The sequence below is a fragment of the Arthrobotrys flagrans genome, assembly GCF_004000055.1.
Source record: "Arthrobotrys flagrans strain CBS H-5679 chromosome Unknown unitig_3, whole genome shotgun sequence".
Taxonomy (NCBI): domain Eukaryota; kingdom Fungi; phylum Ascomycota; class Orbiliomycetes; order Orbiliales; family Orbiliaceae; genus Arthrobotrys; species Arthrobotrys flagrans.
In genome coordinates, this window is record NW_027137547.1 from 3,939,509 (window position 1) to 3,966,101 (window position 26,593).

Consider the following 26,593-nt stretch of genomic DNA (forward strand, 5'->3'; position numbering starts at 1 on the left):
ATTTTTTGACTTTATTAGAACAATGGCACGAATTGCTATATCTTTGATAGCAATTTTATTCCTTACAGATCCAGTCACGACGCTTTACTTTGTGCAATCCGTCAAAATTTTCATTGGTTATCGTATTTGCGGTTGGTTTCGCGTTCACACATTCAGTATGACCAGGAGCCGTAGCCACGAACCCTTTTCTGCCACGGCTGCGTTTTCGCTTTAGAAACAATTTAACACAGATGTATTATGAGTTCTGAAATGAGTCAATACCTTTTAGTTTGGAAGTTTAGAAGTCCCAAGAGGAAACAAGGTATTTTTGTAAATAAGATTTTCTGCTCCAAAATAACTTCCAATATTGTGTTTAGAAGTAACTATGACTTTGGTAGTACGTGACTGTTTTACAGGGGAATGAATGTTGATCTCCCGTGAAGAAGAAAAGGGTTCTGGGAATAAAAGGGGGTGTGTATTGTTTTCACGTGATGTTTTTGAGGCTCGAAACATAAGGTGGATTTAGTCTTCTTGTAGGTTCGTTCATAGGCTGCTGAGTAGCCTATAGGCTCGTAGTTGATAGCTTTGAGACCCGTAGTTGACATGCGCAACATTCGAGTCTGAAATCGGTGCGGTTTGAATTTTGCGTTATGAGGTTTGTTGGATTTTTAATTTTGACGATAGCGGTCTGGGTTGAGACGCCTTACGCAACAGGCAATGTTACACGAATTCGCAACTGGTCCCGGAGACTAAGCAGCAACCTCACCAAAGAAGTCTACTACACAAAGTCATAGAGTCTCGGGACCTAAAGTCATAGACGATTATAACAGAAGCTATATATACTAGACATTATAGAGAGGATATAGCGCCTAGACTCGAGGCTAGGATAATACATACGTTGTTTGTCGAAATATCGTGCCAATATACAATGGAGCCCAATTACGGGGTGAAGCGGCTTATGAACAGGATTCATTTATACCGTCAATTTATATTATATAGTTTAGTAAGTAAGTACTTGGAGTCGGTATACCGAACTTTTAAGACAAAATCAAGCCAATAAATTCGGAAGGGCCTACCCTCAAGGCTGCAAGCTTCCTTGCCAAGTTCCGCCGTCATAGCCCTCAAACCAGCTCTACGACTTGGGTCCCCAGATATCATTGGCTCGATATCAACGGTCTAGAGTATCAAGGCCCGAGATAATGATTAAATTTGAAAATAGCCCGTGGCATGATAGCCACCACGCAGAGATATTATATATTTTGTCGGTTGTCCAGCACAAGGTACTATCTTTGTGCGACAAGGCGGCTGTGTTGCGTGTGAGGTCAAATGCCATCTTTGTGTTGCGTGGATGTAACATCATCAGCCTGGGATTCAAGCGTTTCCATCATCACACCTCAACCTCTCCCGCTTCCAAGTCCCAGCGCCGACATCCGACAACATCGCTATCTCCAGCATCGGGATAATTGATGCCACGAAACTTCTAGCGATAAGGGCCCTCCCTGGATCTCGGAAGTGAGATGGCCGACACAAAGAGGAAGCGCTCCCTGCGCGAGTCCACCACTCGAGGCACAGCCAAACGTCAAGAGGCGGCCAAAGGAGTCCCCGCTAAGAGTGCGACTCCAGTTGAACCCTCGCGACCAGCGACACCTGAACCAGAGGTTGAGGAAGTGCCCACGAGTTTCGAGGCCCACGGGCCGCTCCCAACTTCAAGCCAACTTCAAGAGCCGGAGACACTCCCTGGTAGAGAATGGAAGACGATCTCCGAAAGGTAAGGATCAATTGGAGAATCTGGAGATGGAGACAAAAATCAGTAGAGAAACAGAGAGAAGGAGGCATGCTGACTAGATTGAATTATTTTTGTACTATAGTGCCGTCCTACAAACGGCTTTTGACCGATCTCGAGATGTCTGGCTCTCCGGAAAGATGTTCGATCGATATTGGACGAAGCCTACTAAGAAGAAGGTTGTTGACCTGTCGAATCCTCCGAAAGACTCTATGGTCAAGATTGGCGAATGCATGATAAGCATTCACCCGCATGTTTTCGAAGCCAAACTTTACACCGTTAGGGATAGAGAGAAGGAAAGGCAACGAGACCTCGAGTTTTTACACCAGCAGGACCAATATCAAGCCCAGTTGGCCCAGATGCCAAAGCTTCCCGTTACGAAGCCGTTGGCTGCGAAACCAACCCCAACGAAAGTAGCCACCCCGCAGCCAACTGTCGCAGACCAATCCAACTTGAACGGTCAAAAGCTCCTCCATCCTGGTAGCCCTCGAAATCCTAACGAGCCTGGCCATTTAGCTTGGAGAATTGACTCCAAGGGGAACGGACAAGCCAACGGAAACGGACATCCACGACTAGCGCAAGCTGGTGGTTCCGGTTCTCTTACTAATACTTCGCCTCCCCCGCCCCTCTCAGCAGCACGGCCATCACAGAGTAACTCAGGCCCCGACCCCGTAATACAGCTACTGGCAACCCGTGCTTCAAATGACCCTAATCTCAAGGCTTTGATGAGAGTTGTGGCCGCCGGCCAAGCCAACAAGGAACAACTGGCAGCCTTCCAGGCCCACATTGATGAACTAACCCCGTTAGCTCGTGCGAGTGCTGCTGCGAAGGCCCAAAGGGCTGCTCTCGGGCCTCTGACCCCATCGAGCCCGCCCCAGAGCCCCTCTGCCTCTTCTCCCACCACTGGAGCTCAAACTGCACCTAGACCGACGTATCAGCCTATCCAACCGGCTGGACCAGTTCCGGCTCGATCGCCCGAAAATGGTCAAACAGTAATTCCAAGGCAGACCGTAACGGTCCTACCCAAGCCTAAGCAGCTAAGCGTCGCAGACCGCAAGCACCTAGATATCAAAGATGTCGTATTTGAGTTTAGTATCGCCACCATTGGTGATCGATATTACATTCCTCGCAAATCCATCCTAGAGTACCGCCAGAAGGGCACGCAACTGCTCGTATCGTATCTCTATATCTCAGAGGCCGATCAAACTTTCCAGCCGATAACAATAACCATCAACACTCCCACCCCTAAAACCTTAGAACCCATCTCGAGAGTAGTTGAACCTAAAGAAGCAGTCCAAGCTTACATGAAGGACGTCATGTCAAGGTACACCCGCGCTAATCATGGGTATCTTCTCATGCGTCTAAAGCGGGACGATGCGGAAATCCTTGCAGCACAAGAAGCCGAAGCAAGAAGACTCAAGGAGGAGGAAGAAATCAAGAAACGACTAGCCAAAGCGGCTACCGAGGCTGCCGCGGCAGAAGAGACGATGTACAAGGATCTTCTCAAGAGGGAGATTCCAAAACCTGCTACATCGATTGTCAAATCAAAGAAAAAATCGGTAAGTACCCTTCGGGCGTCCCGTGTAGGGAAATCTCGTTCTTCCCTGTTACGTCGATAGTGGGCCCGTAACAAGGTTCTCAAGCACCTATTCCTTGTATATACACCATCTCTGCCACGCCAAAACGCACTAAAAGCACCCTTCCTTTATATCTCTTTTTTATTATTTCTTGGCGTAGATGCAAGTCGATGCAAATTACTCTGTTTTCTGAGGAGGTTTCGACTAGCGTCTTTGTTTCATTGGCTACTTCGAGATACCACCCTTGAGATTTTGTGGTGGAAAATTTTTTCCTTTCACACACAAATCCGATTTTGTTGAGCTGCATGAGAGAACCCCACCATCGCCCACATTTTTCTCCCACTTCCAACTTTACCCCACCGAAAAAATCTCATCGCAGATGCGCATCGATAATGCACGAACCCTTGATCGGACTAGACCGACGCTAACTTCAACCCTTTTTCTAACCCTAGCATCTTACCCTTGAGGACGGCGTCATCGCGCTTGATTTGCCAAAACAGAAACTTAAGACGAAGTATTCGCGCAAAGGGCGCATCGCAGACCCCAGCAAGAACTGTCATCTCTGTGGAACAAATAAAACTAGTCTGTGGCGACGCGCCGAGATCGATGGCGAGACCGTTGTTGTTTGCAATGCCTGTGGCATCAAATGGAAGACGAACCAGGACAAGAAGGAGAGAGGAGAAACTCCATTGGAGTATGGACCAAAGATGGTCAGGATTAAGAAGGAGGGAGCAGTTAGAACTGGGAAGACTGCTCCGAAGACCAGCAAATTGATGCAAGCGATGATGGAATCGGTTATTCGGGTTGAGCCGGGAGAGCCGTCTGAAGCTGATACAATTGTTTTATCAGGAATGCATCAACTGACACCAGAGGCCCCCGCTCAACCTTTACGAACAGCTCGGGATCAGGAAACAGTTCATGACCAGAAGACGATTCAGGGCCAGGACAAAACCGAGGATCAGGAGACGACAGAACACTAATACTTTTTTTTAATCAGGATTCTTTATCGCGGACTAACTGGTTTATTAATACGTACTATCCCCTTTTTCGGGATGCGCTAGTTTATGGTGTTCCCGGTGTTTGTTTTTCTTTTTTAGTCTATTGTTTTTTTTAGCAGCCTAGACCTTTCGTTATTTTACCATATACATTTACGGAGTCAACAAGGGAGATCAAGGTGTTAATTTGTTAAGGGGGTAGCATGGTGTTGAGGGAATCGGGTCTGGTTTGAAAGCAGCTTAGAGAATGGAAATACACAACATGATTTACGTATCGCCTATCTAGGGCTACAAACAAGTATTTCCGACTAACGGTTCTAAGCTTTAGAAGATGTATTAAGATACTGAACTATCGTTTGTTCGCTGCACCTTTATACCAGTCGAGTCCCGCTGTTTCGCTTTTGATATTTTGATATCGTCCTGTTGGTACATCGATATTGATCGAAACAACCGAACTAAACGGTGGATTTCCCTTTACATCCGACTTGTACTCACTGTGCCTAATGCATGCCGGTCGTCTTTACAAGACACTTAGTGGCAACGATCGCAGATCGGAAGCTACAATGCTGAATCTTTCAGACACCACTCTGTGCGTTGACTCCGTGGTTTTTGTTCTTCGATGAAATGCCACCACCAACCGCTCGTATTTTTGCAATGCGATTGTTACCTAACGGTAGTGTTCTAATTATCTAACTTCGTCTTGCACTACTTGAACTTGCAGAGCCCCCGGGATCCGGAGGGTGGATTAATACAAAAAAGCAATATGTATAGTAAAATCCTATTAGATATACCTCCTCTTGACAGTATCTTGACACGGTTAAGTGGAGTCTCCTTGTAGACCTTGGATTTAGATTAAAGTTCGTGTCTGTACGATCGTTTCCTTGATTCGTAGCTCCAGCTTACTAAAATCCCACGATGGAGACCCACTCTGTGACCTCAATACGAGCTAGAACTCTCGAAATCGCTTGGAAAGCGGGCCTCAAACGGCAGAAGCCTGTTTCTCGCCTAGCGGAAACGGGTTCCGCGAGAAGGTTATAATCAAGTATACTTGAACTGTAATAAATCGAGTTAACACGAGGGCGCTGGGAAACTGCGAGATATGTGCTAGATAGAGTATAGCTCTTAATATCGGCTATGCGGGTCTGGTGCATCTGTGCACACTTTTGTGGGGAAATCGAGCCCTTATTTTTCATAATGCCACTAGATCGATGTACTTGCTCTGATAAAACTCATATAAAGGTAACTAGTTATGGCTTTGGGAACTTCTTTGTGCATAATACCAAGTTTAACTAGGCTACTATTGGAAGAATGGCGTTCCGGTACCTGGTGATAAAAAACAAAAAATTACGGATGAAGAGGTCGATGGAAGGGCCGCATGGCTTTCGACACGAGGGAGGGGTTATGATATAAGTTAAGGTTGAGTGCCGATATCGCGGTGTTTTATGAGGGCGGGAGGTCATAGGAGCCTATAAAGACCCTGCAGACCCTCTCCTTGCCGACCTGGCTTCTCTCATCGTGAGCTCAGTTCATCAAAGTAGAGGTCTTGAAGTGGGTGTTTCGCTTCTGTCTATAATCATGAAATCCCCCTTCTTACTCTCCATCCTGTCCTTTGCCGGTGGCCCTGTCGAGGCTGGACCGGTACACTCCCCAAAGGTCTGTATCCGTAATGGGACTAGTGGATGGGTTTATATATTGCGCTGTTTAATAGAGATAGCTAAGAACGAGACTAGAAAGCTAGTAAAACATGCTTAGACAGAAATTTCAAAAAACAAAGCTATACAACGGAACTTGAAAAGGAGCGACCTAAACGATAGAGAACGATCTTGAAATACCGAAGCTTGTAATCGCAAATACCATGCGCCAAATCCATGCATAAATCATCACCCTCCCCTCCTAGATTATTATCTTCTCCGAGGTCTATCTTGCCGGATCAAAAGAACACCAAACACCTGACCTCGATACTCTGCCTCAATGGGGCATCGGCCGGGGTATTCGGATCCTCGAAAGCTGTATGTGGTGTCAACAATGCCACTCCGCTGTCATCCTTCAAGCCTTCGGTATCGAAACACTTGATAAACAAAATCTCATCCACCGTCATATCTTTTACGTAGTACCACTCGTGGCTAGGATCATGAGTTACGGAGTAGGTCTCGCCGTTTGGTAGTGGTGGTGGGTAAACCAAAGTTGTGGCGAGCAAATCCTTTTGCTGTATAGATTTATAGGAACTGACAGCGAGTGGATGGTCAGACGCAGCGTGTTGGATTGGGCGCCAGACATTAATAAGCTGGAAGCGATTCTTAAGTAGCTCTTCGGCGCGATCGCCTAGATGTCTTCTAACACGGTTGTATGCTGCGATAGTTGTTTGGTCGACGTGGACACGGGCTACGGGCTGTCGGGTTGAAGGGTTATCGTCTACGGTTTGGGGTGTGCGACGACGGATGGTGTGGTCGAAGATGAAGACTTCTTTTGCACCAGTGGCCTTTAGAAGTGCAGCGCGGATTTCGTCATAATATTCTGATTGAACCCTTTCCTCGTCAAGAAAGTTTTCGTGGTTTTGAGAGAACGGGGATGGCACCGTTTGAACGTCAAAACCGGTGACGTCGAGACCAATTGGAGTCGAAGTTGTGCGGATGTTGTTGATTTTGACATTAACGGGGTTCAGACTGATGTTAGTTTCCCGAACTCCAGATGCGGAACTATTGATATTGGTGTAAGGCTTAGAGCCATCGGCGGGTGGAATAGTATAAAAGAGGGTTCCGGTGGTGTAGTGGTCCACAATTGGTGCTGGGGACATTTTGGTTAACGTCGAGAAGTTTAGATAGCGGAAAGTGTTGGATGTGGTATTGTGCACTTGTCGATAACCTGTGCTGGAGTGGTTGAGAAAATGGCTTGAATTTAAAAGAGTTCTCCGAAGAAGAGAAGCTACCATAGACCTTACTATATAAGCAATCAAGTGCGGGATGAAATTACGAAATCAATGACCCGAACGGCTTCAAACAATGTCGTTATATACATGCAAGCCCATGCCCAATTCGCGGCAGGCCCGTCGATTGGGAATACACCGATTTCAAACCATTAGGTTGACGCCATTCAGATTACCAACCTCCCCCGCATTGCGTGCTTCTGAAGGAACGGTTTTGTAGATGATACTTCAGCTATTACTGCTTTTGTCTAGGGCTGAGATACAACCTTTGACTCGTTTGGCGGGGTTCCAGGGATCCACGAGTCGGCAAAGTTAAAAGTTTCAAGGCCGGGCCGAGGGATAACACGAATTGGGATGGTGGGTTATGTCAGCGTATTTGGGTTCAGGCGCTCCGCCAGATGTGTGTAATGCGGATGGGGTCGGAATTACTAATGGTACCGACGGTTAGACAATCTACCAGTTTTCAACCTTAGCTGCCGCTATAGATCAAAATTAATATGGGAATTAGTCTAATTGTGTTGGGAAACAGGAACGGGGATTAGGATTTATAGGTACTGCTTGCGCAATACCAATGCAATAGTTAACGTTCTATTGCTGCTGGGTGACCTTGCCGAACTTACAAATTTACACAACAGCAGTGTATATTTTGCAGCTGTAGCAATCTTTTTGTGCAAGATTACGTTATAATAAAACAATAAAATCACGATTACCTCGTCAAGGCGTTCATCTTGTGCTCTGGCAATTATAAATATTACAACCGGTTGCAAGGCCATCGGCAGAATTCGCTAACCATTATTACAGTTTCGACACTGTGGAGGGGATCCCAGAAAATTAGCGAACTATATCCCAGACTGCACTATACCTAATATAGATATCCATAGATCGAAGTTGCAGCGTCTCCGAATTAGTTTTTGTCACTTTTTATTCATTCCTCGTCGGTCCTCTGCAGAACTTTTAATCAAGTTATCCGATTTGCGGGGACCGGAATGCAATGAACAGGTTTGGGAAAATGGATTTAATTGGTTCTCGCGCACATCTAGTTAGTTCTGATGATCTTGTTAGACCAATGATCTAGGTACCTTACCTTAGCGAACTTTTAGATACCTTGTATTTGAAACTAGTACCACTTTGTCAACTCGTTCTTAGAATTTATTAATGAGTACATATCTACGAAATATAGAAGGTGTATACCTTCGTACGTAGACACTACCCCGGTGAAACACTCCCGAGAAACACCAACTAGAATTGTCCGCCGGATTGAAACTTGAAGTCCCGGTCCTTCCTTTCACACACAAATATCATAACGGTAGTTACGACCCTTGAGATCCAAGCATCCCAAGTTCAAATGAGTATATCTCATTTTAGATAAGTGGGATCCGACCGGAAGGCTCTAGCCTTTCAAATAGAGGTGTAATGCGACGCCCGGAGGTAGAAGACAGGTATTTGTAGTCTCAAAGTCTCTGGCCAGTCGGGGAATTCGAGTATTCCGCATGCAGCGTGACCGACTGGTACGTGTACGTATAAGTCTCGGGAGTCATCCGCATATGCATATCTAGTTTTTTGTCCAATTAATTTCAATATCGTGCGACAATATTAATTAATTGTCTGGATCTATCGATATATCGATACTCGTGAATTCGTATATTGCTTACCTAGTTTGGTCTCTTTATAGGAAATCGGTCTTTCTTCGTTCTGTCAATTCATGCGAATTCGCTTGGTGTTTGCTGCTCTGAGCTCAGCTCAGACGCTGTCACTAAAGGTTATTAAAACCCGTGGTCCAACAGTTCCGACAGCTATTTCTGGGGCAAAAAGAGTAACAAAATTAAAAAAGAGTCGGTCCAATCCGAATATAGTTTATTTGCGATCAATAGCTCGACAATTAAATTCGTGATGTCGGTTTAATATATTAGTACCAAGATCCCGTGGCCATGGTGGTCCCTCTACTTGATAATGCAACGCTCTGTATAGCTGAAGTGTGTTGGGATGCTCAGCTTGCCCCGACATCTTTCCGATGGGAATGGAAAACATTTAAAATATGTAGCTCATAACGCGGTCGGGCGCGCTCTGGAACTTAGGAGACCTAATATTCAGTGGGATGGGAGCTGAGGCCAAGAGCTTCTTGCTGAAAGATCAGAACTAGTCTATGTTCGAGTCGACTTTTGTGGTTTCATATGCATTTTAGCGCTGCGCCCGCATATACCTACATGCATACGAAATGTACAGCAGCAGGTAGAAATCGGTGCATTTTTTGCAGTTAGTCCCACCAGAATCCCCAATCGATGCTCCATCTCTTCTTCTATGGTCCTTCTTTTCACCTTCCCCCCTTTTTTGCGCAAACTTTGTTCGCTGGTTAGTTGGTGCAAGGGCTAATTTTCGGTATCCGGAGTCGAGAGCAAGGAACTTATGCATGAGTCGGTATGGATACTAGCTACTTGCAGACATGCGAGAACCTGGCCAGTACTCCTAGACTTTGGCTGGTTTGATAAACCTGTGGCTTCGAGGAAAGCCAATTGCAGCCTTCACACGTTGATCATCACAACGGTTTTAACTGTTATCTGTCAAATTCCCGCCGGGCGCTTCCATGAGACCTTCATTCTTCATATTTCGTACTACCATCTAGCCTAGATAAAAAAACTAACGAGTCTTGGAAGAGTCTGTTTCTCCTTATCCATTTGAATCCCGGCAAAAGTTCCTCGGATCTTCGAGAATGCAGCTTTGGGAATACAATAATTTATTGAGAGTACGCCTACCAATTGATATCAAATAGATAACCCCGGGCATCATTCTCTACATGCAAGAGCGCGGAGCTAACCAAAATTTAACAGCGCAGAACGCGAACAGGGAGGCTAAAGATATATTTTTTTTGTTTCACGGTTTCCTTTTTTTTTTTTTTTCCTTCCTTTCACCAGATGTAGTGTCCCTTTTCTCTCCAAAAAATGAGGTGGCCGGGCTGCGGGGTGAGAGGCCAGTCTATAAGCCAAACTTACTCCAGACTCAGCTCACGATCAAGCTTCAACGAACGAACCACACACTGACAATAGCGAACAAAGCAGATCATAACGACCTTCTGTTAGAGCGATATTCGATACACCTGGATGGCCGGTATTTTCAGCACCAAGTAACGCATTCCTAAGTTTAAGGTTCAATTCAAGCACCAGCTCGGACAATGCTGCTGCTCTTTCGTCTTTCTCGGCCGTAGGATAAGGCACAGCGATAAAGAAACCTATCAAATCTCCTTCCTTAATATTTTGACAGCGGGGGTTTATGTGAAGAGAAACAGGCCAGAGTTAACTACATCAACGAGCGAGTAAATACAGGTGCGTTCCCGGCACAGAAGAATAAGCTTTTCAAGCGAAATCGAGAATCACAGGTCTACAAATTCAAACTTCCACCGTAATCCGAGTATCAAATTCTACCAAAGACAAAAATTCCTAACATAGCTCAAGCAAAAGGAAAACGTCGATTACGTATGGTCTTATATCGACTTGTTGCATCTTTGGCCGGTCGCCTTGGATATTACGTATGGCCTCATCTCACGATCGCGAGGCCAACCTGTTTAAGTTTATGTCGCAGGCCGACCCATAGCATAGATGGTCGACGGTCTAGGTCTGGGCAGACGGTTAGTTGGAGTGGGCTCTAACATCCAACACTGACAACACATAGATGGCCAACCTTCGCATTCCGTCCTCCAGCCCCAACTGTTTCCGATCGGCCTAAACCTCGTTTTCTGTCACTAACGGTCAGTATCGCAGTAACACAGGGCAGATGACCGAATATTTCGGAACACTTACATCGAATGAGCCATGTCTCTCGCCATTCAGCTTCCTTAAAACACAAACGTCTCAGCTCCCCTAACGGCCCGGCCGTCGGTTTTACGACGGGGATCAGGTTTCTCCTTAGGATCGGGCTTCGTCCCCGGATTGTTTCCCTTTGGAGGTTGCGGCCTTGGTCCTGTGGAGGGATTGGGCCCTGGCTGAACTCGTGGAACATTGTCTGTGACGGCCCGAGGGTTGTCGTCCATTTGGCGTCCGACATCTAAAGTTGTAAAGTATGCCCTCAAGGATTAGTAATAACCCGGGAACCCCACAGTGTTGGGATTTACGTTATGCAGATTATATTCGAAAGGCTAACTGCCTGGAGATATAAAACGTACCAATTTTTGCGGCATAGCCGTTATTAGTAGTGTTTAAATCCATGTCGACGGTCGAGGGTGGTAGTGTCGTCTTTTCTTTTCTTCTGGTGATATCAACCTCAACTTTTGATCTTTATGAAAAAGGAATTTTTAGCAAGTTGACGAAGGGATAAGGACTTGTATCATAAATTCTTACAAGGTGGGCTTCAAAGCAATATATATATATATAAATTCTTGCCAAAGGAGGGGCAAGAAGGAGAGGCCTTTTTTTTTAGCGGAATCAGCGCGCTTTGAAGATGTCTGGTAGATAGGAAGCGAATTCAAAGTCGATTGGGTCAAGGCCGAAGGGGGACTTATATATAGCTGGGTATATACGCCATTTAGGACACCGCCGCAAAATCAATAACTGGCCCTAATTAGCTAAGGCCAAACTGCTAATATTCCTGATCAAATGACAACCATCCTATATGGGGTCTCAGCGACCTAGGATGTGGGAAGAATGAGATATTAATTGGTGGAAAATTAAAATTTAAATCAGGGAACAAGGAAATTTCGCAACTAATAATCTATGGTACGTGATTCACATCATAGCTCTGTGCTATCCTAATGAATTCGGGTCCGGCCGTAAATCTCCATCACGATCCCATAATTCCTCTCCTAGTTTCCCAATCCTGATGGGCCTATAGGATTTGGAACGTTTCTTAACATTTAGGCTCCTGATAGCATAGGAGGTTTAGAATGAATTTGGCTTGGCCATGGTTGTAATCAGGACCTAATCGTTATGATCAAGATTTTTCGACAGGACCAATCAAGATTTGTGAGTACAAGCTTTTGGTACATTCAGATTCAGATTCCTATATCTTTACCGACCCATGTAGTTGGGGAGGGCAATATCACTTGACTCGAATAAGCCTGCTTTGAGCCACCCTAGATGACGAACTTTGGAACTAGTGCATTTAATTCCTTCACCGAAAGTTCGCCTCATTTTCTGGCTGTCGCATCTGATAAACTAGTTTCGGAATAGTCGAGCGAGAATTTAACCAAAAGAGCAATGCGTTTCAAGAGCAATGGTTGCGACCGGATACTCGCATTTAGTGCCGCGGCTGTCAAGCCGGCATTCGGAACCAGTATCCATCGATGCATTTGCAGGCATATCGATCTCCATTGCATGCATTAATACACGTGCTGTGGAGGAGGAACCTGCATACCGTGCCTTGCGATTGCTGTGTATTTTGAGTCATTGATCGTGCGCTTGGTATTAGTTGATGAGTATACACTGCCTCAATTGACACTTCAATGAAGTAGCATGTGAAAACGGGGGGGAAGTATCCAGAGTTACTTTAAAGTCCCATTTCATAGAGCAACATAAATTGGAGCTCAGCCCTGCCACATTAACGGAGCTAGTATACGGTATATTCACTTCAGCACTTCCAGTGCCTGTTGTATCCAATTACATTTGAAATAATTTTCCTTGGTCGCTCTGAAATCCATTTATTTCGCACAATAAAAGCTGCACCGCCCGGAGAAAAAAAAGTATCTGAGTATTCTTGGTCAACTGATCATGAGGGAAACTGGTATAACCACAGGAAAAGGCGAAGGCACTAGAGGTTTGACGCAACAAACGTGCCAACGTTGCTGACTATCATCCATGAAGAATGATTCCTCAGCCACAGATTTTGATACAGATTCATCTGGTCTACTAGATGAATCCGGATCGGAAAGAAGGGGCGCTTAAACTTGCTCCCGATGAAGAATTTATCGATATAGTTATCGAGATATCTGAACAGGGGACAGATCTGAATCAAAAGAAACGGTGTTACAGGGCTTGGCAAGACGCCTCTAACTGAATTTCATGCAACAGTAGCCGTTACGTACAATTGGCTTCCGGCGGTGCACGGCATGGTACCGTTGAACGTGCAAGAAGGTTCTTTGCATTGAGTCTGAAACACAAAAGAACTAAAACACAACCTTGTGCAATTTTGCATTGTAAAAATTAAAACGGCCCGATCCTATCATCCTTCGAAATGATTGTACATGTTGAAAGAAGGGGGAAAGAAAGTTAAGTTGCTTGGCTAGGCGAGGATTGGTGTTTGGGAGGGGAGTCAACATTCGATATTCTTTCCAACTGGCCCAATTAGTGTTTCAGTTGAAGGAAATACTGATTTCCTGTTCCTTTCCCTCTCATCAAATCAGGATGCGGAACAGTTTAGGGATCCTTTAAACCTGTAGTTAATTTATCAGGAATTCCTAAGTTAATTTCGAAAACGAGATCCATTCATATGATCATTGCTAACCTATGGCAATACGTCATCTACTTCCTAATGATAACTTAAATTAATAGGAAGCAGGAATTTAGTATGGGCTGTGCCAGTACGTTAGCTCTGAAAGGAGGCTTGTATTCAGATTAGATCTTTCTGTTAGAAATCTTAGTATTCACTTCGGCCAGTAAACTTCTGCAACTGACGAGACGATTCTTCTTTAGAGCTGCAACATGAGGGCATTAGCTCATCGAAATGAGAACTTTACCGTCGGTGTTAAACTTTATTCGTTTGAATTCAAGTCTTTAAGGATCTGGTATTGGAAGCACCGGGGCAGGCGGGCAGGCTACCATTCCATACCCCAACCAACTGAAATGTTCCGTCAAGGGCGAACCGCGTGCATCGATCCGGCCTCGCAAACCTAGACTAGCTGGTCCCTGCTAAATAATCTAGATTGTGGGTGGGTGGGATACATAGGCTTCATTTACCCGGCATAGGAATGCATACGTGCCCGCGGCTTGGGAAAACTTTGGCAATCGACATCGACTTTCTGGTTTGTGGGCTCGAACACTTGCCTGCCAGCTTTGAGCTTCCGCTGCCGTTAAAAAAGTTGGCTTGTCTCTATGGTCCAGTCTGCTGTGCCGCGGGAATTAATTTTAAGGGGAAGCTTCAATCGTTGATGATCAGATGGTAGGATAAGAAATAGGGACAAACCTGAAGCTCAAACTACGTCGCTCGAACGACTTTTTCCTGATATATTGTCACTTTAATCATCTTAGCTAGACCCAAGAACTAGGTCAATCGTTCTGTGGTCGAATTTTTGAAATTTGCCTGAAAGGCTGATGCATGATGGGTGTCTTTGGGTTTGAAGATAGTGTGGTATCCTCCTCAGGATGCCTGGGCAGAACTTGCATAAACGCCCACCTGCAAGTTCAAGTTCGGAACTTAGCAAACACACATAACATGGGCATCCACAATCTCGAAACCAGTTTTCTGGTTTTTGGGACTGAAGGCACGGGCCGGGCGAGGCACAACCAGTCAATCGGTATCGAGTGGCTTCCCAAGCGTGTAGACGCTCCAAATACAACGTGTAACCCTTCCGGGCTAATGCACTGGCCCTTCATTTGGATTGTAAACAAAGGGTTTGCATTCCATAAACCATAGCACGAAAAGTTAGGCTCCGAAAGAGTGGGCTGGAGAGTTCTCCCTTTCCCACCAGATCCTCAACTAAGCCTTCCCTCAGGTGCCAAACTTTGTTAACCATTCATGAGCATTCCTAACCCTGAATCCTGATTGAAAACAGACCTCATTGGAGACCGTTACAGGGCGCAGAAGGAAAAGGATTTGAAGAAACGAAAGTGCTAAAGGAAGCCTAAGACCTCCTATATCAAAACTAAACCCCAGTGGGGCTGAGAATCGCGGTACTGAGGAAGTATACGTATACATAGTTCGAGACTTTCAAAAAAAATTTAATTTAAAAGAAATATGATAGGTAAGCCTAAGTCAAGATGGAGGATTAACCGTAAGCGTCACTAATCTATCGTCTCGGGTTCCTGAGAGTTAAAATACGAGCTACAAACACTGAACGTGATTGGGGCCAACGACGTGGTGTCGCTGTAGCTCGGGGCTGGTCTTGCAACATTGTGGATTCGATTGATCATGATTGCACAATAACGTCGATACGTAGCATGTATTAATTGGCGGCACAAACAATACAAGCGTATTGCCGGGGTAGATTCATGAAAGTCTAGATACATCATGTTTAATCCAGTTGGCTAAGTGTCTTGTAAGTATTCGGATATAGCTAAACTCGGGTACTCACTAGCTTAAGAAAATGATATTTTTTTCCCGAGAGAACAAGCCACCTCTAAATGGAATCACGATGGTATGGCGAACAAAGTTAAAGTCGAGAAAAGTCGAGAAAAGCATAAGCTAAAACGAAAAGAATATGTTCAGATGAAGGAACAGTTTTAATTTTACTGTAATAATAAGAAGTAGAATTCTTAATCTCCCAGCTGTATGCTGTTCTGTCGTTTGTTTGCAATGCAGGGTGGTGCAGTTAGGCAAAAAGTTTTCCCCCGCATCTCCACCTCCAGACCGGCAATACCTGTTAAGGAGCTGAAAGGCTGAGGATTTTTCATTGACAAAAACACTCCAAGAACTTCAACTAAAATCGCGAATGCCTTGCCTTACATTTTGAATACGGACCACTGCATCTTCCAACATACCCATCGCGACCTTCATTATAATATCTTCGCCCTTCGCTAGCTTCTTAGCCATGGCATCTATTACCCTCCCTTTAACGCCTCGAAGTGCCCCAGAAATTTCGAAAACTAATGGTACAACAAAATTCCTCGCCTTCTCTACTACATCCCCCGTAAGGTTCTGACTTTTACTATCTCTTGCTTCAGCTCCGAGGTCACCCTCACTACTTTTCCCGATACTCTCAGCAAGCTCTTTCTCGCGGATCTAGTCCTTCAAACTTTCGAGATAATCTGGCTGTACAATCAGAACGAGCATTTCAGCGCACTCCCCCAGAAACTCCAAAGCCTGTTCTACATCTACCTCATAGCCTTCGGCGAATTTCATCGTGTAGCGAATGACAACCAATTCAAGACAAGTCCGATGTTCTTGATCATATAATTTCTGACACTCTCCTATCAGGTGGACAGCATCTTGACGCTTCATTTCTGTTCGAGAATCGAGATCAAGGCCCATATTATTCCGGAACATACATTCCATCAAGTTCTGGGGATATTCTTCGGAGACCGATTGCAGGAAACCTTCTTGAGGCTTCGTACTACCACGTCTTCCAGTACAAGGGTGCCTAATTTTGCCATACTTTCGTCAACGAACCCTCGTAAGCCGTCAGGAGAGTCGCATCCAGTTACACGATTGATCGATAGAGTTTAATGGACAATTAGCGAAGCGTCGCCACCATTCCTCGGGTGCTATGCAGTCTAGTGACAATATCCTCATAGTCTCTGCAGGTATGAAAAAGAGGATGGAATAGGTATTGGTGAGTTTTTAAGTCTCTGAGGTGTCACAAATTGGTCACAGCGGTTTGGAGTTGATGCAGGGAATCCTAGATTTTCGAGATCTGACATTTTTTGGATCTCTTTGCATCCCCGTTCCACGAAAAATAGGTGAGGTTGATGCTCTCCTTCAGGGCCATCGCCAGGTCTTCAATTCCTTTCATTCAATAGTTCGACTAATGAACCCAGAGTGAGCTTTGTAACTTTGTCAAGGTCGACAAATTCAGGCAACAAGTGAACAACTTTGGATTGTAGCAAGATATTAAATTCCTGTGATGATCTAGATTTCGAGTACTTTTTCAGGTTGTGCAAAGGGTCGAAACATTCCAATATCTGGCGAGGGCCGATATCTAAAGTTAGAAAGCGGCCGGTTGTTGGTTCAAAAGCCCTAGGAGGTATGTTGTTAGGGGAGAATATATAGACAGTAGTGCTCACCCTGAGCCGTTAGAAAATTTTTCGAAGTCTATGCGGTTGGGACACGGTCTTTTAGCTTCTAACGACCTCGTTATAGCCCGTAAACCCCCCAAACAGTTATCCATAATCCGGCCGAATACGACATATCGCGTATATTTGATCCAAGAAGATTTAGATCAATATTCTTCGATGATCGATAGATACTGCAACCTCGAGGATATAATTCCGCCTGAAGAGGAGTATACGCTTCTTTCTACACGCAAAGTCCCCATAGATAGCGAGAGCAAGGAGTATAGAGGGATTTGCAAGTAGAGGCTAGGTATAAGATTTCTATGTCGCAAAGGTATTGTAAGATTTCATCGAGAACCTCGGATACCCTCACGAGCTTGATTATAAAGGCCATTTGGGCTTTGTGGCGCAGACAGCCCTATCCTGTATTCAAAAATGAAGCTAATGCTGCTCGTGTGGAGGTCTCGGCAGGGATTCTCGTAGTCTCGAGTCCAGGCGGTGTGCTTAAGCGACAGTCTGGTTTCTTAGGCCAAAAAATCAATTGTGAAAGCTCAAAGGGTTGGACGGCGGGTTGGACGGCTGAATGGTGGTAAGGGAAAGTAAAAAAAAAGAATCCTTCCATGTAAGCCCAAACAGATTTGGGTGTTAAATGATACCCGCATAGGAATCAGACTACCGTATAATATTTTTGAAACACGACCAGCCTCGTAGTCAACTCTCAGCTCCGGAGTAGTCGTGTTTAAAGGGTGATAGGGCTGTAGAGCAGCTTGAGCGCTTGAGCACGAGTACTTCATGAGCCAGAACGTAATTGTGGACAAAAATCCGCTTAATCATTACAACGTCTACGCGTAGGCAACACACATGAACGTTTTCGCCAGAGTGTAAAATGACTACATTAAGCTCAAGCTAAGGCCTAGGTCGATCTCATACCTAACCTAGGACTACTCCGCAAGCCGGGGCAGAGAATACAGCTTCATTCAGAAAATTATTTAGTCTCCAACCGAGAATAGTTAGGTGAGCGGTGACTACTTCGCGGCGGTTGGCATGCGGGACCGGGCTAGCATTGATATCAGATTATTGATATCTGGAATTTACATTTGTGAAGAACTACCAACTAGAAGTTCAACTTATTGGTTCTTAATACCTCATGAGCTGGAAATAAATATGATAAATTAAACTTGAGGGTACAACATCTAAAGAATCCCGAAATCTAGCGAAACTTATCTCAACAAGTGTTTTCGGTATCGATTGCGCTCAGCATCTCTCGGACTTTATAGGGCAGTCTGAAACCCTTTCAGAGGCCGAGTCAATCGCAAGTCGAATTCGAGGAGTGGTGGGGTATACCCACAATCGCTCCGTATCATTTTTGAGTATATCACGATTCAAATATTTGAGAAATGAAGGAAAAGGCAGATATAATATGGCATGGACTATACTCTGTACATTGCTAGACTAAGTAAGTTCTTACGTGCATGGTGGTCTCGTCCGACAAACTGCCTCGAAGTGTTGACCCTGGTAAGGGTAAATTTACATGCTCGTCACACAGAAGAATCTCAAGGATATTGCATTGTATATACCCACCTAAGGACTCAACTGAATAGAACTGTAGCCTCCGCAAAAAGGGGAAAACATGGGCGGCAGTACTTAGTATATTATCATCCGCTCCCATGCTATGAAATGCAAACATGCGGTAACATTCGTGCCTACGGCGCGATAAACTTGAACCAGAAACCCCGCCTCCGAAAAGCAATCATCTCAGCAAAGAAAGGTAAGGAAGGACAAGAAAGGGCACGGGGCTTCTGAAACATTGGAGAGTAAATTGATGATGTAGGTGTGCTTCAGCGTGGAAGACATAGAAATCGTGACGAATTTCCGGCGTTTCTTTTGAAAATGAATTGTGATCATCGACTAATCCAAGGCAAACTGTGGAACTAAGACAGTCTCGGCAGTGTCGTAGCCCGCAGTCTCGTTTGGGATCAAGAGTTGGTCAATAGTGATCTTGTTGGTGTTGGCCGCCCATCCGCCGATATGACTAAGGAGGTGGTTTGAACCGGTACAAGCTGACGTTGGTTCGGGAAAGGTTGGACGAGATGTGGGTTGGCATGGCTCTAGATCAGGAACATTTTTTGAATCCTGGACCAGACCAAGTTCAGGGCTGGGCCGCATTGACGGGTTTTGTCCAGATTTAAGCCCCATACCAACAGAGGCTGGGGCGGCTGGGGCTTGAGGAACGTCTTGGCTGAACAAAGGTCGCAAGGTACCTTGCACGTGAACGGAGAATTAGAAGTCAAACGCTAAGGTCGGATAACAGCTAGCTGATAGATACATTTACATATACACACCATTGATAGAGATAAGGTCTATATATCCATAATTTTCATCCTGATTACCAACGGATATTTTTCCCAATGCCATCGTAGCTTGGTCTAAAATACTTTGGTCTGCATAATGAAGTATTACTTAGTGTACCTACTTAGGTAAGCACCTAGCTTAACTTACCTACAGAGTACTGGTATAACAATATTTCGATGTCAAACACAGGCTTCGATGTTGATAATGTCGCATCTAACTACTTAAGTAAGCACCTAATTAAGCACTTAAGTAAGCAGTATGGTATGTGGAGTCTCGGGGACTCTTCTTGTGTCGGTAGTATGTGGACTTCGTGTGCGTATCTAGCGACGAAACAAAGTTTGGTTAACCGGTATCGGGGAAGATGAGTGAATGGTGACTGAGCCAAACGCGGATGATCAAGTTAAGTCCTTATATAGCAGCAAGATGAGATGAGCTATAGGGCGCATTTTTATCGCTCGAGCTTGGGCAGACGGTCTGATATATATACACATTCTCAATACGGTTTTTTTTTTTTTTTTTTTTGCTTCTTTTTTTTGCTTCGTTTTTTTGCTTCTTTTTTCCTCAAGTTCGCGAACAACGCGAAGGCCCGACCGACAATATAACCACTATACGAGATGTATTTCTGTATGTTTGCTGAGATCGTGCCACAAGTCTAGAGATATGTCGAGCGCTTTACCAACCCAAGCATTTCCATTAGATTAGAATCGAATCATGGAGGCCCTTTCCTAGACACCGTTAGTCATAGGCGTGGTTCGGAATCATGCCAATAGAAATATTAAATATATCAGTTAGATCCTGTGAAACTTTACATTGACATCTGACATTAATATGGAACCGGCGTACTAGCAGAAAAATAAAAATAAAAAGAAAAATCATGGGAAAGGATATCAGAATGGCTTAGTCAAATTCGCGACAGTATGGTGCGCAATTGCAACCCAAGCTACTTGTGCCTATCGGCCGGGCTTTGGCATTGGGATTTTTTTTCCGCGCGTAAAACGGCCCAGCTGAGTATAGGGTGTGGTGTTCCGAATGATAAAAAAACGTGTAGATGCCTACGCAGTGAGTACATTGAAAAATGCATGCCCAGCAGTACACAGTATAATAGAGGAGGCCTGATGCACGATAAAAAAAAACGCGAGAACTTTTTTTCTTTTTCTTTTTTGTATTTTCTTCTTTGGTGAGTTCGCGACTAGCGCGAAGGCCCGGCCTTTTGCAAGGTCGCTTCCTCCTTTCTCCCACTAATTTTACTCTTGTTCTTTCTCTTTGATAGCAATTTGGGAAACTTCTAATTGCTTTCCCTACTTCAGTCCTCGCAAAGTTCATTGAGGCTGAATATTATTCCCTCATACAAACTCAATTTGATGATGATTTTAGATCTCAATTTTTGTGTTCAATCTTGTGATATACCAAATCACCCTGCTGTGTAATGGAGGCATTATGCTTCGTCGAGAATTCAATGATTGGCCTTATTTAATTGTAGATCTTAAGTAATTAAGTATATAGCTTGAAGCTGACAGAAAGATTCGACATATCAATATCGCCCCCTCCACTAATTGTGACGGATCTTCAGATTCTCTCTAACCCCACCCATTGCTCTCTTGATATCTCGTATAGTGCGATGCTTTCATTTCTTATTGGTTACTATATAGTGTATGAACCATAAAACAAGCATTGGTATACCATGCAAATTCGGCCGCACCTAGCATACTCGTAGTTATTTCCTTGCCCGCGGCCTCGGCTTCCCGGTTTCCCTTTGTATATACCTTAGACTATAAATTGGGCTTGTTAAATACCCCACTGATGAAAATTAATCACAAGTCGTTCGTCTACACTTGGGGGTTCTAAGGTTAATTAAGTTAATACTTCACTTTTGAAGTATCTGATCATTCTCCTAATACTGCGACATTCGCACCGCCATGTATAACAATGCTAACCTTCGGGATAAAAGGCCAGTCCCCCAGTATTTAAAGTGGTGGGTTCGCATACTAATTTGCCATGCTTATAGAACTGAAATACATTGTCGTCTGGTACGTATTAAACGGGCAGGTAATTCGCTGACCGGTTTGGGGGATTCTAGAGAACTTGAGGCTAAAGCTATCTCGAGCTCTTGGAGTACTATATAGACAACATCAACGCAAAATTTAAAAGGTCGGCAGCTGGTTTCACTATAGGTCTAGGAGGAGCTCCTTTAGACATTTTTAGTAAAGGATTGGACCTTTTAGAAGGGTTGGGGTATGTTGCCGCTTGTGGCTTACGTATGTAGGTAGCCCTTTGATTGCCATTTTGCGGGGTTCAGTACTGTAGTGTTATACTAGCTATTATCCAGGACTCCGAGACGTAAATTTCGAAATAAAAAACACAATTGCTGGATTGTGTGAGGCTAAGGGGGCACTGATCGGTTCACAGAGCGCAGGTGACAACCGAAAGCTTGTGCTATCCCAACATGCTAACCTGAACCCGCAGACTTCCTGCAATATCCTTCACATACTAGAGCCGCTGGCCCTTAGCCGATTGTTAGTGGTAGAATACATATATGAATATCCTGGAGTCATAGCGAACTACTCAACTTCCCAATGATAATGTATGGTGAGATATTGAGATCTTGCGTCGTAGCGCAGAGTATTTGTAAATATCATGGTTTTATTTGAACTCTCATCTCATTCGATATTTATATATTTGTCTATAGTTGCAACCTTAATATTCTCCACTGTCTAGTCTATGCGATCCCGGAAAATTACCCAATCGTGAAGGTGTGATGTGACAAAATACTATGCTTAAGTGGTAGTCTTGCGCTAACCTAGAACCTTAATTGCTCGTTAAACTCGTCTGGGATAGAGGCTATGACTACTCGAACCGTAATTTTTAGTTTAATTTGGCTGTGCACGTGCGAAAGTGCGTAGAGTAGGTAAGTCCTAGTTGGATAATAAAATAGAATTGAGCTAGGGCCGCAACAACGCAGGGTGTACACGTGTAACTAAGTCAAGATGCCTAGCTCTTTACTGGGGATCCTTGAGCTTTGTATACCTAGGGCCCCTGCACTCTGTTGGGGGTATCCTTGACAATATGAGGCTTCTCGTCAGGTTCCTGTCTCCGATGTTTTTTTTTTTTTTTTTTTTTGGGGGGGAGGGGGGTATTTTCGAAGGCCATGACATTATGACATATAACTATAGAGAGCGATATGAATATGAAGAGAGAAGATCTTAAGATTGGAACGATCGTACAGGAGGATTATAATGTTAACGGTCAAAGCGAGGAATACAAATAATGTTGAATACATGACGGTGAAATAACAAGGGTTTCCAAATTCTCTTTTCCCCTAACTATCCTCAAGTCCGCCTGATATAAGGTAGGCTCATGCCAAAGAAACCATCTGGCCCTAGGTCAGGCAATAAATTCGTCTGGTGGCGCTTCGGGAGTGGATCATACCGATACGATTTTCGGGTAAGAGTAATTAATTAAATTGGTTACGAGTGTTTGCATCGTTAGGTCCTCTGATAATCGGCGGAGGGCCTAGGTGAAGCAGGAGGAGGCGGGTTTGGATTTGGCGCCGTATCTGGGCCTGGATTCCGGCGACTGTTTCTCATTGAGGAATCTAGTAAGGCACAATGTTATTATTATTAATGAGCTGATCTGTGTAGTATAAAAGTAAAGGAATATGATAGCCCCTAGGGATATCAAATAGAATACATGGAGGAACGAACCTTTTTGCGAGGAGCCGGCGAGGTCAGGAGAGGATGCGCGAGCCTGATTCCACAGATACCTGTTAAAACCCGGCATCTTGTTTGATATATAGTGCTGGAAAGGGAGACGACAATCGATAACTGGGGCTCGGAGGCCTTTTAGCTTGATCGAGGAAACGTATAGTAGAGTTTATAATGGTATATATATCTGAGGAGATTTGTAGTCCTTGGGGATATCAGCTATAGTCGGGACGGGCCTCCGAATTTATAGACAGCCATGTCCGGCCAACATCTTGGGTTATCAACTCGGGGCCGTTAGAACAATAAATTAGGGTTGGGATCCTCCTCTTAATTTTCAGAGGGCGTAGTCGTTTGAGCAACCATACTGGAAGTTAGATTAGTGGTAGTTCTAAAGTGCAGTGGTCAGACAATATCATAGACTAGGCGTGTTATAGTAGAAGTATGAAGTCATTTTGTAGCAGCGCTCATACATACCATGCTCGGCTTCTATTATGCTCTCTATATATTTGTTAAGAAAAGTCATAGAAAAAATCTTCTCCGATATCCCGCCGGCGCCCCAAGGTGTTATCGGGGTCAGCAAATCAGCGGTTTACCTATCCAGTGAATTATAGACGTTTATAAGTATATGTCTCGCTTCTGAGTTTCTGGATGGCCGACTACGTGACACTGTTTGGGTTGTTGGCCACGCTGCAATGCCTTCCTTAACGTATATCATAGATGCTCATGGAACGTTCCCTATATCTAATGGCTTTTAGAACAGTATTATCCATGGATCCACGTAACACTGCCCGAGGGTCAGAGGCTAGAACCATTACCTGCTGCTGCTTCAGTCTATGGGATGCCGACTGACATGGCCAGGGTTTCGCGAAGACCCGCGATTACCTTGAGCTTCATAAAACGTTCTTGTATTAAAACGGTGTGCGCCTGCGTTCTGCCGGGTTATTAAGCTGTATTATGAAAAATTTGGGGAAAGGTGCATGATTCAGACGGAGCCGTCGCTGGGAATATCAAAACCGTCGCAGGATATATTGAGTAAACCGGGGTCGGAATATGAAGCCCAATTAATGGAGTGTTCTCGGGATTTATAGGGTCTATTGTGAAAACGAATTCGGTACACACCCTTTTTGGGATGATATTTTGAGAAGGCTGATATAATGTCGATGAATCCATGTAGAACCTAAAATCCCTTGCTGGCTTCTCATATTCGTATAGAGGTTGATTAACACATTTCTACGGATTCCTTAACGGCAACAATGGCGGCGAATACTTCAAGAGTGTATGGGTTACAGGTAGTCTCGTACCCAGGTTACAGGCATCTAAGATAGGTTGAATATCCACCAACGGTAGCTCAAAGCTCAAAGTTCAAAGTAAGCTAATGTATGAACGAAATTTTTTTTTAAAAAAAATTTCCTTCTTTTATCCTTTTGCCCGTCAACAAGGCCAACAGTTAGTCTAATCGAAATTTTGGGGAAGACTAGCTGGCCCCCCGGAGCTGCATCTGTACAACATCTGGGAAGATGAAATCTCCGGGGAATTGCTACCCACGCTGGGATGAGCCAGGGTACAGCTGGCAATGTAAATTCAGGAAGTTTGAGCGACTGATGGGGTTAGGCTGAAGAGGGCATTGGATGCGAGAACTTGTGCCCAAAGATCTTCAGATCAAAATAAAGATATTAATGTTGTTATGCCACTTCATCACAAGCCCGATGACGTCGACGTTAGAGCGAAGGGCTTTGTGAAGATCCCTAGCGCATGTTCCATCGATATCAAAATTTCTGATTTCGTTGGGCAAAATATAATTGTGAAACGAATGAGCATTAATTCATTTTTGGGTTGAAATTCTAGGGCGGAGCTCAACGAGAAAGGCAAGTGGGGTAGCTACCCCTCACCTAATGCACTACCTGTTCTGGAGGAGAATTATTATTTCCAACACAGTGGTATCAAAAACCAGAGTATCCGAATCCGTGCCTCGGTAGTAAGCTAGATCCCATTTTCTTTCTAGCGACATGCTAGCCCGAATTAACAGGGTGGGGGCCTTAGCTCTAGCTCTACGGAGACTTGTTGGACAGCAGAAGAACCTAGTGATTGAAGGATCCCTCTGGCCGGCACGATGAGACTATTGATTTCTAGATATGTAGAATTGCAAAGCTGCAAGGCCAGACTGGGAGGGATGAATACGTGTTTAGATAAATTTAGTTCTATCGCTATGCTCGGGGGCGGGGTATTGGGACATGACCAGGCATACAGTAATAGGGATGGATGGTATCGGGCACTCTCGTAAACAGGTATCGGGGCTCTCCAGGGGGGAATAAGCAAAGAGCCACCATTATATACATGCTGGACAATTCAGCAATGGATCACCGTGTGGCTTTCGACAAACCCGATTTGGCTTTCGAGATTATTTTTTTCTTCCTCTACTGACTTTGTGTTAGCTGGCATTCTACCTTGTCTAAATTTTCATATATTTCTTTTTAGGAAAAAAGAATGAAAAGAAAAGAGGAGAATGTAGTTGAAAAGTAACAATACTGCCTTGAATCTAGGCCACAGAAGCTTGCATTTTCTGCCAGCGCCTCTGAGGTCAGTGCTTCTTTATTAGCCTCGGCCTCTAAGCTTACTCGAGTAGAGACGCTTTCATTTTCACGATTGCGAGATCCCCCAGACTCTCCTGTGCTGCATCTTAGAGGCTAAGCCAAAGTAACCTCTGGATTGACGAAGCTAGTCTATCGTACCCGAGTGCCAAGCCCATTATAATTATAACAACCACGGCTGACGTCAATTGACTGAAGAATGATAGGTTAGTGCATGATCGCCATACCACAAGGATACCTTTTCTGCAAGTCATGGAAACTCCCAGGCGCCTGAGAAAATCTAAACAGTCAGCCTTGCCTGAAGGTGAATTGAATTAGGCATTGAAAAGCGGTGACGAAGCGTATATAAGAACACTCCCGCGGGAAGCACGGCCCTAAATCATGCTTCTTTCCAAACCACTGGTTCCCAGAAACCGAATTTTAGGCGTACAGATCATCTGTATGCATTTCTGGCAAAATTTAAGGTGCATTGCCCACCTTAGGGTGCTTTCTACTCATATGACTTGTCTATTTACGGTTCCCTCTAACCAAGAACGAAATTAAAGATATGGTCGCGGATATCGAGAATATAGTGAGACAAAGCCTAGGGTCCTGAGATATCTCATAAATCTGCAGGACCTAATGCGGAATAGTGTATTTGAGGTCTTAAGTGCCAACCCAGGAGATAAAAATTTAGGTATACGTAGAGAATTATTGAGCTTCGCCCAACAGGGGCTTAGGCACTGCATATGCATCTTAACTGACTTTCAGATGATGGGTCGAAACCCTCATGCATATAACCAATTAAAAGGTCAGACGAATATGCATGCAGGTATACAATGATACAATCACGAGGGCTAGTGCATAT

At 44.5% G+C, this 26,593-nt stretch overlaps 3 protein-coding genes across 3 annotated transcripts; 1 reads left to right on the forward strand and 2 right to left on the reverse strand.

The window, feature by feature from the left end:
* Nucleotides 1–1,496: 1,496 nt before the first annotated feature.
* Nucleotides 1,497–4,319, forward strand: DFL_002521 (uncharacterized protein; the record flags this gene model as incomplete). The annotated part of the gene is made up of 3 exons (XM_067631320.1): nucleotides 1,497–1,747; nucleotides 1,848–3,321; nucleotides 3,792–4,319. The coding sequence occupies 3 exons, from the start codon at nucleotides 1,497–1,499 to the stop codon at nucleotides 4,317–4,319; spliced, it is 2,253 nt and encodes a 750-aa protein (XP_067493876.1).
* Nucleotides 4,320–6,264: 1,945 nt separating this feature from the next.
* Nucleotides 6,265–7,128, reverse strand: DFL_002522 (uncharacterized protein; the record flags this gene model as incomplete). Its single annotated transcript, XM_067631321.1, has 1 exon — nucleotides 6,265–7,128. One exon carries the CDS (start codon nucleotides 7,126–7,128, stop codon nucleotides 6,265–6,267), a length of 864 nt encoding a protein of 287 aa, XP_067493877.1.
* Nucleotides 7,129–19,013: 11,885 nt separating this feature from the next.
* On the reverse strand, nucleotides 19,014–19,520 carry DFL_002523 (uncharacterized protein; the record flags this gene model as incomplete). Its single annotated transcript, XM_067631322.1, has 2 exons — nucleotides 19,014–19,366; nucleotides 19,448–19,520. The coding sequence occupies 2 exons, from the start codon at nucleotides 19,518–19,520 to the stop codon at nucleotides 19,014–19,016; spliced, it is 426 nt and encodes a 141-aa protein (XP_067493878.1).
* Nucleotides 19,521–26,593: the final 7,073 nt, after the last annotated feature.